General features: G+C 39.6%; 1 protein-coding gene across 4 annotated transcripts in view; it reads left to right on the top strand.

Moving 5' to 3' along the window:
• Positions 1-13,181, top strand: part of LOC127572456 (ankyrin repeat and death domain-containing protein 1A-like) — a 77,420-nt gene that overhangs the window by 916 nt on the left and 63,323 nt on the right. For 3 of the 4 annotated variants that reach the window (XM_052019739.1, XM_052019737.1, XM_052019738.1), the window contains exons 2-5: positions 3,939-4,042; positions 9,120-9,218; positions 11,417-11,515; positions 12,687-12,788. In XM_052019739.1, coding sequence (XP_051875699.1) covers positions 3,939-4,042; positions 9,120-9,218; positions 11,417-11,515; positions 12,687-12,788 — 404 coding nt within the window. The remainder of the gene's footprint in view (positions 1-3,938; positions 4,043-9,119; positions 9,219-11,416; positions 11,516-12,686; positions 12,789-13,181) is intronic. The other variant, XM_052019740.1, reaches the window with a different exon arrangement.

Here is a 13,181-nt window from a genome sequence, read left to right as displayed (position 1 = left end):
AGGCAACTGTTTTTGTGGAGCACCTGCATTCTGTCTGCAATGACCATCCAGAGGTTCCAGTTGCATGTCATTTTAACTTTCCTTCCCACTCCCACACTGACATGTCTGTCCTCAGCCTTCTCCATCGCTATGAGAGGTAAACACAAGTTGGAAGAACAACTCTCATATTCTGCTTGTGCAGCTTACAACCCAATGGTATGAACACTGAAGTTTCCAATTTCAGGTAACCCACATTCCCGGTCTCCTCCTCCCCCATCACTCACCTGTCCACCTCGTTTTTAATTCAGATAAGTATGGGGTGTTGCATTTTGGGAAGACAAATGAGGGTAGGGCTTTCACAGTGAATAGTAAGGCCCTGGGGAGTGTTGTACAACAGAGAGACCTAGGAGTACAAGTACATGGTTCCCTGAAAGTGGCATCGCAGGTAGACAGGATGGTGAAGAAGGCTTTTGGCATGATAGCCTTCATCATTCAGTGCATTGAGTATAGAAGTTGGGATATTTTGTTGCAGTTATACAAGACGTTGGCGAGGCTGCATTTGGAATATTGTGTTCGGTTGTCTGCTATAGGAAAGATGCCATTAAGCTTGAAAGAGTACAGAGGAGATTTACCAAGATGTTGCCGGCACTTGAATTATGGAGAGAGTTTGAGCAGGTAGGAACTTTATTCACTGGAGCATAGGAGAATGAGGAGTGATCTTATAGAGGTGTATAAAATCATGAAGCGCATAGACGGTGGATGCACGCACAGTATTTTCCGCAGGGTTTGGGAATCAAAAACTAGAGGACATAGGTTCAGGGTGAGAAGGCAGAGATTTAATAGGAACCTGATGGGCAACTTTTTCACCCAAAGGATCATCAGTATGTAGAATGAGCTGCCGGAGGAAGTAGTTGAGGCAGGTACATTAACAACTTTTAAAAGGCACTTGGACAGGTACATGGACAGGAAAGGTTTAGAGGGTTATAGGCCAAGCATGGGCAAATGGGACTAGCTTAGATGGGAATCCTGGTCAGCATAGACCAGGTGGTCCCAGGGGCCTGTTTCCGTGCTGTATGACTCTACGACTCCATAAGACTGATACTAAAAGTGGAGAGAGAGAGGAAACTAGTTCTGCCCTTCATAGGATCGGATATATGTATGTACATCAAACTTTTGAATTTAATAATATTATGGGAGCTTGTTTATTTAATAATATGGGAGCTTATTATGGGAGGCATTCATAACCAAGGAATGGCCTGTAAGTGTGAAGTACATGTGTACAATCAGTGGAGAAAGAACATTGGAAAAATTTAAACCCGTGCAAATTAACACTGAAATCACACTTGTTTAATACAGGGGTAGTTTAATACAAATGAGTGCATTGTTCACAGAGGAAAGATGCGAGCTCATGGTCCTCTCTAAGAGCTGATTAAACTTAGCTGAATAGAAAATGAATCATAGCCATCATGCTGCAGTTCCAGAACATAAATATCAGATGATTAAACCATGATATATGTAAAAAGTAGTTTACAGTTTAGTGAAAAATAAATCCTTTATAAGTATTCCAAGGCTTTTGTAAGTTTCATTAGCTTAACTGACAGCACGATCTTTCAAGACTGTAGGCTCAGAATAAGATTGTCACAGCTTTAGTTTTAGACAGGACTGACTTATTTTTTGAGTTAAAAGAAACTTGATGTGCTGAAAAGCTGATTTGAATCTCTCCTACTACCACCCAAAGGGTGAGTTAGACATTGCAACTCCATTATCAACCTACTGTACTTGAATGCATACTGTCTCCAGCACAGCTTCCTGTCTGATTATTTATTGCTCTCAGCTTCATGTTCAATTTTTCCCTTGTCTTTGTAAATTTCACATGGCTATGAACATTAACCATTTTCCTGGTTCTGCATATTTTTAAAGATGGTGTGTAAGTGTGACATGAGAAAATAAGAGTAGGACAAAACTTTCAATCTGAGGCACCAGTATTGTCCCCACCGTCAATATCCTGCAATAAGGTGCTTACATAAACTTTCATTGCATTGTCTTTTCAACACCATGTATTCGGCAATCTCTACTTTTGTTCTATAATTTCAGCACAGTGGCTAAGGCCCAATCTAAATTCATTTTTCTCTATATTTTCCATTATCATTTTTTCTTTCTTTTTAAAATTGCAGAACATATTGGATCTGAACATATCGCCACTGATACATGGCTCATTAAGTCTGTTGAGGCTACAGGAGAGCCTCGGGCCAAGATATGACTGACAACTCTCTGATATGCCCCTTATTTTAATACCATAGTGTGAGATTCCTGAGAAGCTTACTAATTGTTATGATGGATAGGTTATGGTTATCTCTTCTTCGACAGTATTTGCATACAGTACAAAATGACAAACCATAATCTTATAGGACATATCTAATTATAAAATAGTGAGGTTAGTAATCTATCTTTATAAATAATTGAAAAGTTCTGGCAAAGTAATACAATTAAGAAATCAATACTAGAAATAAAATGATAGCACTCTGTAAGCCATTAGCATCTTGCTGTATGATGTGTTTCGTTTTCCACAGAACATTGCTTGTACACCACCCATTTACATCATAGAAACATATAAAGACAGAAAATAGCAGAAGTAGGCCATTCAGCCCTTTAAGCCTGCACTGATACTGTACAATTTTAGCTGATCCTCTATCTTAATACCATACTCCTGCTTTCTATAACTACCCCATAATGACTTCTGTGTCTAAAAATCTACCTTCTTAAATACATTAAGCAACTTGATCTCCACAGCCTTCTGTCATAGAAAATTCCAAACATTTACCCTCCGAGCACTTAAAAATCTCCGCACCCCAGTCCTAAATGTCTTATCTTGTTTCCTAAAACTTCCTTCCAGACCCTCCCCCCACCCCACCCCCCGTGGCCACCAACCAAAACAGACTCCCAGCATTCTCCCTGTCACCCGCACTCAGTATCTGGTTTTCACGTTGGACCCAGTGACTCTTTTAATGACAGCTTAGACGGAGATGGCACACCGGAGAAAACTCAAACTCATTCAGCTATGGTGAGGTTCTCAAATAAATTGGTTTATTCTGGCTTAGCTTGCAGTGTACACCAGGAAGCACTTCGAGTGAGAGCTCAAAAATGCTTCACTGACTCAAAAAACTTCCAGTTACTATAAAGTACTATATTCACGTTACAATACTTACTTGTGGATTATACAGTTTCACAATAAATCATCAAAAGCCTGCTTTTCTCTGTGGATTGTGATCATTAGTTATTGATTTATGCTGGACATGCTCGACAGCAGTTTCCCCATCCTTCTTGTCGATCAGGACTCCTCCCTTGGCCATGTATATGTAAAGAATTGTGGACCTGTTTTTCTGTCTAAATTACATGTTAGCTTATCCTTTAACCTTGCTTTTCTGTTCATAGTACTAAATTCTATCTTCCCCACATGACTATCTTTGTTCTAAGTAACTCTGCCTTGCAGTGTGAGCACTTCTCTACTCTAATTATCTACTAATGTAACCTTCAGACTGCCTATACTAGCTTGGCTTAATTTCCCATAATCCTTTTCCACCTTTTCCAATAAGTAAGACACTTAAGTTGATCAGATGACAAACTTGCCTCATTTTTTTATAATTCCTGGAGATTCCTTTTTCTCTCCTCACACTGCAGTTACAATGAGACCTCGCTTTCACCATTTGTGTGATCTGTAATGCCACACACTGGTTGCCTCGCCTGTATTACAATGGGAAGTGCTCTTCGGAAGTGAATCATTGATTGTGTCATACCTAGGGATCTGGAAGAGGACATACATGCAAATTTTTGCTTTCAGACATTGCTACAATTCATAAAGAAGCAAACATCTATAAATTGCTTCATTGGTAGTAAGTGTTTAGTAATTAATATTTGACAGATGATACTGATAACTGCTAATGTTCCTCTTTCTAATGCAGTGTTGCCAGATGAGAAGAAATTCCACAATGCAGCTAAAACTGGTGATGTAGGTGCTTTGACAGATTGCTTAGCACGAAATGTCCAGATTAACATCAGAACTGAGGTAAGTAATGATGCTGGTCTGATAAAGAATGCTTTTCTACAGTGAGTTTGCTGTTCCTTAATTTTAACACGACCTATGGATTCTTAATAGGAATAATAATCTTTCATAAGAGGACTAAGGAAAAAAACATCTAGCACAAGCTGTAGAAGAGTTTACTATTTCCTTTCAATTCCATGGCCAGGCCCTCAATTATTGTCATTATTACTGCAGAGATTGGAAACGAGAATAATCTGCAGTTTTAAATGTTGTAAGTTAAACATCCTATGTGAGGTCATAACATTAGTGAATAATTTCCTTAAATTAAAAATTGTTTGCAGTAGTGTTTAAAATCTAATCAAAATACAGACACAATAGAATGCAGAAGCTGGAATCTGGAGCAAAAAAAGTAACCCCTGGAAGTACTCAGGGGGTCAAGCCGCATCTGCAAAGGTAAAGGGATGGTTGACGTTTCGGCTGAAGACCCTACATCAGGACTGAGGGTATGGAGGGAAGATAGCCATTATGTTGAATTGAGAGGAAGGGGTGAGACAGAGGCTGGTAGATGATAAGTGGAGCCACTTAAGGGAAAGATGATGGAACCAGCTGGGGGAGGAGATAGGAAAGCTGAACAAAGGGAAAAGAAATCCAGGTAGATAGGTTTATCAGATGGGGGAAGGTGATGTGTCTAAATAATGACAGGGGAGGGATAGAAAGGTGCACAAAGGGAGAGAGGGAGACCCTGTGTGGGCTGGTGGGAGTGGGAAAGGATCCCAGGAGGAGTGGGTTACCTAAAATTGGAAGATTCAATGTTCATGCCATTGGGTTGTAGGCTACCCAAGTGGAATATGAGGTGCTTTTCCTCTAGTTTGCCTTTGGCCTGACTGTGGCAGTGGAGAAGACCGAGGACATACAAGTCAGTGTGAGATGGGAAGGGGAGTTGAAATGACAGGCAACCAGGAGCTCAAGATGACTATTGCAGAGCAATTGCCTAGTCTGCAGTTGGTCATGCTACATTGACAGCACCAAGTGCAACAGACCAGAGAAACAAAGGACTGCAGATGCTGGAATCTAGATGAAAAACATGATGGTGCTGGAGGAACTCTGCAGGCCAGGCAGCATCCGTGGAGAAAAGCATTCATTTCAAGAGGGCTAGAATATAAAAGCAAGGGTGTAATGCTGAGGCTTTATAAGGTGTTGGTCAGACCACATTTGGAGTATTGTGAGCAGTTTTGGGCCCTGTATCTAAGGAAGGATGTGCTGGCATTGGAGAGGGTCCAGAGGAGGTTTACAAGAATGATCTCGAGAATGAAAGGGTTAAATTATGAGGAGCATTTGATGGCTCTGGGCCAGTACTCTTTGGAGTTTAGAAGGAGGAGGAGGAGGGATCTCATTGTAACCTACCGAATATTGAAAGGCCTGGATAGAGTGGATGTGGAGAGGATGTTTCCAGTAGTGGAAGAATCTAGGACCAGAGGGCACAGCCTCAGAATAGAAGGATGTCCCTTTAGAACAGAGGAATTTGTTTGGCCAGAGGGTGGTGAATCTGTGGAATTCATTACCACAGCCGGTTGTGGAGGCCAAGTCATTGGGTATATTTAAAGTGGAGATTGATAGATTCTTCATTAGTAAGGGCATCAAAGGTTACAGGGAGAAGGCAGGAGAATGGAGTTGAGAGGGAAAAATAAATCCACCATGATCGAATGTTGGAGCAGACTGGAAGAGCCAAATGGCCTAATTCTGCTCCTATGTCTTATGGTCTTATCCTTGAATATTGAAAAACCAAGCCCTGAATCCTAGCACCAAGCTCATGGTCTGCTAAACAGTAGTAATCCCCACCCATCAAAGAGGTGGTGGCATTTATTCATCACTCTTAGCACAGTTGATTACATTAAGCCTTAAATTACTTTTGATGGTAACAAAGTAGGTTGCATTAGTCCAATATTATACAATCCTGCATCTGGTAATTTTCTGGAGGGAAAAATCCATGTGTTGCATGTTAAGTGTGTTGGTGGGCAAAAAATTCAACATTTTTATGTAGCACGTGATTAATTGGTAACATGAAATTAGGTTCTTATAGCATGCATAGTGCATCATGCAGTTTTTGAATGTGGCATTCTGTGATGTTAGAACTTGTGCAAAATCTAATTGTTATCTCCCTTGTACCTTCCCTGAAACACTGATTTACATATGTAATTAGCAGTCAGTGTAATCCGTGCACAGGAAAACAGATCTGAACAGCAGCAACAAGACCCATATTTGTACTATTACTCTCTTGCATATATAAAAGAGGTTAATACCTTGTCTATTTATATAACTGGTCTAGATGGTCGGCATAGACAAGTTGGGCTGAATGGCCTATTTCCATGCTGTATTACTCTATGACTCTTCCAGGTCTATCCATCACACCAAGATCAAGACCATCTGTGGGTATTGATGACAGACACTCAAGTGGCAGTTCTTGAACCGACAATACAGGCACCCTTTCTATATTACACAGAGGCCATGAATACATGACCGTATTGGGTCTGAAGCCTTGTGATTAATCACATAATTTAATAATATCATAAATACAATTCCTGTATAGAAAAGATTCCAAGCTATGATTTATATGGTTTACATCCTGCCATGGCAACTTGGCGCAGCTGGTAAGGGATACTTCATCAGAAGAAATCTGATAACAGTAAGTCCAGGTCCTTGGTTCAAGACAGTGGACATTGATCTGTCTGGCCACCTCTTCCAACTACTTCTTTATTTTGGATCTTGTTGGCTTCTCTATTCCCATAAAGTGCAGGATCTCTGGCCAACACTGCCTCCTTCACTGGGATCTCTTGGTCAACATAGAACAGTACAGAACAGGAATAGGCCCTTCAGCCTATGATGTTTTGCCGAAATAATTCAGCTAATGACACCTAATTAAACTAATCCCTCCTGCCTGCACATGGTCCGTATCCCTCCACTCTCAGCATATTCATGTGCCTATCTAAGAGCCTCTTAAACTCCTCTATCTTATCTGCCTCCACCACCACCACCAGCAGTGCATTCCAGGCACCCACCACTCTCTGTGTAAAGAAAAACTTGCCCTGCACATCTCCTTTGAACTTCCCCCCTCTCACCTTAAATGCATGCCCTCTAGTATTAGACATTTTGACCCTGGGAAAAAGATACCAGCTGTCCACTCTATCTATGCCTCTCAAAATCTTATTAACTTCTATCAGGTCTCCCCTCAGCCTCTGCTGCTCCAGAGAAAACATCCCTAGTTTGTCCAATATCTTCCTCTAATCCAGACACCATCCTGGTAAACCTCTTCTGCACCTTCTCCAAAGCCTCAACATCCTTCCTATAATGGGGCAAACATAGTTGAAATGGAGTGCCCATACTTGTACCTTTGGTGATATTATTGTCAGTGATCTGAAAGCTGAACACTGACTTCATTGGAGTCTATGGTTACCTTCCTTTTATTAGGTGCAGGTCTGCTGTCAATTTATGTAGGTTAGTTTCAACTGGAATGCCTCTGGGGCAAGCATAACTATTGCAGTCACTTTAGTTCACTGAAAGCAGTATCACAGGTAGATAGGGTGGTGAAGAAGGCGTTTGGCATGCTGGCCTTCATCAGGCAGGGCATTGAGTTTAGTAGTTGGGATGTTATGTTGCAGTTGTACAAAACGGTGAAACTGCACTTGGAATATTATGTTACAGTTTTGGTCATCCTGCTATAGGAAAGACGGCATTAAACTGGAAAGAGTGCAGAGAGGATTTACGAGGATGCTGCCAGGACTCGAGGCTGAGTTATAGGGGGAGGTTGGGCAGGCTAGGACTTTATTCCTCGGAATGCAGGAGATTGAGGGGTGACCTTCTAGAGGTGTATAAAGTCATGAGGGATATAAATAGGGTGAATGCACACAGTCTTTTTCCCAGGGAAAGGGAACTAAAAACTAGAGAGCACAGGTTTAACGTGAGAGGTGAAAGGTTTAAAGGGACCTGAGGGGCAACTTCTTCACACTGAAGTTGGTGTGTATAGTATATGGAACGAGCTGCAAGAGGAAGTGCTTGAGGCAGGTACAATAACAACATTTAAAAGACATTTGGACAAGTACATGGATAGGAATGGTTTAGAGGGATATGGGCCGAACACAGGCAAATGGGATTAGGTTAGATGGGAATCTGGATTGCATGGATGAGTTGGGATTGAAGGACATGTTTCCATGCAGTATTACTCTGTGACTCCAGTGCTCAAATCCTTGTGTAACGTGTGTACAAAAAATGCACTACTGGGCAAACTGCTGTGGGTCTCCTTTGCAGTGTTATTTTGTACATGCTTACATGCACAATATCTTTGATAAAGTAGCAGATAACCAAATGTCATATGAACATGTCAAACATTCATCTTGCCTGCAGTAATTTCTAATCTATAGACATGTCCTATTTTATTAAATAACAAGAGGAGCTGTGGGTTTCATTCATGTGCATGGTTTGTTTTATTCATGCATCTTTTCAGAATCTGGCTGTTAAGTGGCCCATCCTTACTTGTCCTTGAACAGAAGGCTTGTAAAAGTCAACATGTTGATGGGTCTGAAGTCACATAAATGCCAGACCAGGGAAAGATGTGAGATATCCTTCCCTGAAGAACATAAATAACCAGATGGTAATCTTGTTGTTCTGTGGTCATTGTTACTAATGACTAGATTTTTTTTTAAAAATCCAGATTACTAATCTGAATGTAAATTTTACAGTTGCCATGTTGTGATTTGAATATTGGTCTCTGGATTGTTAAATTAAATCTCTGGATTACAGTTCTGAAACTTAACTACTGTACCACTAACATACTTGTTATGCTACCTGTGTTTCTGTCTGTTCTTCTCTTCCTAGCTCTGTCTTTTTTTCTGTTGTTTCTGTTGTTCTTCCTTCTCATTCCCTGCTTCTCCTAATTTCAGCTGCTTATTTTTGTTTATATAAACCATTAGTGTTTTTATCAAGAAGACATCCATCACATGTTAAAAAAAGGACTCTTCTCCAGAATTAAAAATGTTACAGTAAAGATTTTATAATAATAGCTCAAGGAAAATTTGTTGTCTTTAACCCTGCATTTGTTTCTGAGCAGTTGGATCGTACTGCCCTTCATTTTGCTGTTGCCAACCAGAGTGAAAGTGCCGTTGCTTTTCTTCTGAACCACAATGCCAGGGTGGATATTAAAGATAAGGTTAGTGGACTTCCTGCTGCCAGATGATTGTAAAATGTTAGTTGTATGTTTTCATAATGCAGTCCGTGATAAATTTGACTTTCAAAAACGATGTAATAGCAGTTAAAACATTCCAGGGAGTAATTTTGACTTGGGTAGTACAGTAAAATGAGTGATAGATCAGCCTTCCATTATTATCTTTCTGTAATTTTATTTTCATTGACTTCAGGGGAAATCAAGTTGGGAGAGTGGTATAATGGGCAAAAGGTTCAATATTGCCTGTTTTACACAACCTGCTAATGCCTAATTTATCACTGACAGTTCAGGAATAAAGCTAGTGTTTACTTTGCATATTTTAGTATGTAAATATTAATCTGGAATGAAATTAATATATTTTGATCCATCATATATGCAATTTTCTCATGCACCAGAACAAATCCCTTTCAATTTCATGTGATTCCAAATTGAAAAATTCTTTAATATAAAATAATCCACAAAACTTTGGTGGACAAGTAAATGAAACCAGTGCAGAACTACAATTGATTATTGATGAACTTGAGAAAACCAGGTACAGAATTATCACTCACTTATACAAGTGTGGGTGGATTAGAGAAAGCCAGCAGGGATTTCTTAAAGGCAAATTATACCTTTCTAACTTGATAGAGTTTTTGATAACATGTTAGAGAGGGTTGATGAGAGAAGTATTTCTGTAAATTTAATTTGAAAAGACATTTCAAGAAGTATCTTATAAAAAGCCTGTCTCCAAGATTAAAGGCTGAGGAATGAAAGAACCATAAGTAGCGTGGGTGGAAAATTAGCTAAGTAATGGGAAACAGAATGCAGTAGTAAGAGCTTTTTTTGGAATGGAAGGAGATTTATAGTGGAATTCCCCGGGGTTGGTTCAAGAATTGCTGATTTTCTTTATATCTGTTAATGACTTAGACGTCGGTGTACCGGGCATAATTTCCAAAGCTGCAAATGAGTCAAAACGTGGAGGCAGGTTTACCCATGAGGAAGATAGAACTGGACTTTACAGCAATATTGACAGGCTTGTGGAAGGGATGGAGAGCTGGCAGATGAAATTTAATATTGAAAAATATGAAATTTTACATTTTAGGAGGAAGGATGAGGGGAAACGATATAAAGTAGAGGCAAAGTTCAAAAAGGTGTTCAAGAACAAGGAGATCTTAAGGGGCACATATGCATAATTGGTTGAAAGTGACAGGGCTGATTAAGAAAGTGACTGTAAAAAAAGATTTAGGCCCTGGGCTTTATAGAAAGAGGCATGGAATATAAGAACAAGGAAACACGATAAACCATTGTAGAACAGAACTGGAGTATTGTGTCCAGCACTGGGCCCCACTTGTGAGAAGATCATGAAGGGTATAGACAGTAGAGAGAACCTGTTCCCAATACTGGAGCAAACAGGAACTAGAGGACATAGAATGAAGATAAGTGGCAAAAGAATCAGAAGTGACAAGAGACGAAACTTTTTCATACGCTGATCAGTTCAGACCAGGAATGCACTGGCAGGGAAGTAGTGGAAGCTGATTCAGTTGTATTGTTCAAAGGCAAGCTGGGTAAGTATCTGCAAATAAAGAATTTACTGGGCTGTGAGGAAGAGAGCAGGGGGGTGGGACCAGCTGGATTGCTTTACATGATTCCACTACAGGCTTGACAGACTGAATGGTCTGCTTCACTCCTGAAACAATTCTGGGATTCTGTGATGTACTGGAAAATGAATAATTTTCTTTTGCTTCTATTAGACAACAAAATAACCTGCACCAAATCTTGAAGAACAAATAACTAGCCAGAATTTGACTACACAAGCAATATAAATAGTATTGACAAAAGAAGCAGTGGGAGATGAGGAGGAACTCCTTTACGTGCCAAGTTATGCTCTGGAATATGCCATGTGAAAGAGTAGTTGAATAGATACAATAGTAACTATCAAAAACAAATTGAATAAATATTTCAAAAGGAAAACATTATGGGGCTATGGTGAAGAAACGTTTGTGGAACTAGAATGAAAGAGCAGGTAAATGGGAATAAGTAGTAACCTTTACTAAGAGCCAGTATGAACATGATGGAATAAGTAGCCTCTTCAGCATTTGATCATAACAGTAACTGTATTTTCTCTGTAATCACTGGGTTCTGAATGGAGATTTGTGGAATGATGTTTTTGTTAATGTTGGAAATATTCTCATTTTCCTTTGAAGCATGGTATGGATGCCTTTCTCCTTGCTGCCTGGTTCGGACACTTGAATATCTTGAAATTATTGGTAGAGAAAGGTGTTGATCGAAAATCCACAAACGAGGTGAGTGTTGAATTACCCTGTCATATTAAAGAATGACAGGTGCTCTCCTGTTACGTGAGGTACCCAAAGTATGATCCATGCTTTGGTTTGTGTATTGGAAAATATATGATGTAGTTTTATTTTCCTTATCCATTCTGTAATTGGGAAGCACAAGTTGATCGGCCTCTTATAGATTCCCCTTAGACAACAGTATCATACTATCAGTGAGTGTGCAACAATAAAAATGTTCTTCTCATTCATTTACAATTTTCCCCTCAATGGATTTCTTCCAATTATGCAGGAATGATCTTTTGGGAAGGTATAAGGTGCCTGTAACTGATCATGTCTTGTCCAGCTGGCATTCTTTACTTCCTGTCTAGTACCGCTGAAGCTGATGGATAGTTCACTGTGGAAGGCATCATAACCAAGCTGATGGTGTCTTCCCCTGATGTAAATTAATATTAATTCCAGCAATTGGAAGAGAGACACATGGCTAATTTTTCATTTCCATTTTTGGGCTGCACCACCCCTACTAGCTGCTCCACAGATGAGATAGATTCTCTCAAGACTAGCTTCAAAGTTCTGGAACTCAGAACCTGGGACTCAGTGTCAGGTTTGGATCAGTATATTAACAGATACTGTTTTTACCTTTGAGATTAGTGGAGTACAGTGGAGGGACTCTTAAGGCTTACCCCTTTGCTTTATGTGTCAATTGAACTTAATTAGCTTTTAAAAATACTATTTGTGATACTAATGCAATAACTTTCTCTGTATGAAATAACCTTTACCTTCCTTGATAATGATAAAATAGTTGAAGCTAGCTATTAAACTCAAAACAACAGTACATTGTGACCCCACCAGAATTATGTGATTTATGTGCATGCTTCAAATTAAATCTCAAACTCTCTTGATTTTAATTTTGACTATCTGACCAACATGTTTAAGGAGAGGATTCACAGTGAATGATCTGTGGAGTACAGTTTACATACCAGCATGTCACTGACTAAAGTCTACAAACAATCTGCATATTTCTGGACTTCAAAGGCTGATATTATGAATACTCAGATTATAACACAGTAGGAAGCTAAACATTTTCTGAGAGAGGTTTCAGTTTGACAGTAATGACTCATTGCAAAATATTAAAAGAAAATTCCCATTGTGGAAAGCTAAATGAACTTGTTTTTGTCTTTAGGAAGGATTGAACGCATTGCATTGTGCTGCCCAGAATAATCAAATTTCAATTGTACAATGTATAGTAAAAGATCTGCAGTTGGATTTAAATAAACCCACAGAGGTAGGTGAGTCACAACTCAAGAGGTGGTTCCATATTACCAAATCTTTTCAGAACATTACATACCAACACATGAAAAGGGGAAACTGAAACAATGTAATAAATTTGATCTAACTCAGAAACTCATAATCTTGACTTGTGGTTCTTCTATGTCATGGTTACACCATTATTTATTCCAGTGATAATTGCAGATCCCAGCCATAATTCAAACCCTTGGTCCTTTACATGAGACAGGCAATATTCATCTGCCTCTTCCAGATTGACCCCAGCTCAGTGTGGTGATAGAAATTGCTGCAGTTGGCCTTTGGGACACATCTCTGGGATAAAAGATAGCTAGTGAGTTGCCTGTGAAAACACTTTGTTGTCACCCGAAATTTCTGCTCTTGCTGTGGATGT

Source organism: Pristis pectinata, chromosome 7, assembly GCF_009764475.1.
Source record: "Pristis pectinata isolate sPriPec2 chromosome 7, sPriPec2.1.pri, whole genome shotgun sequence".
NCBI classification, from domain to species: domain Eukaryota; kingdom Metazoa; phylum Chordata; class Chondrichthyes; order Rhinopristiformes; family Pristidae; genus Pristis; species Pristis pectinata.
This window is presented reverse-complemented; position numbering and strand designations above follow the sequence as displayed.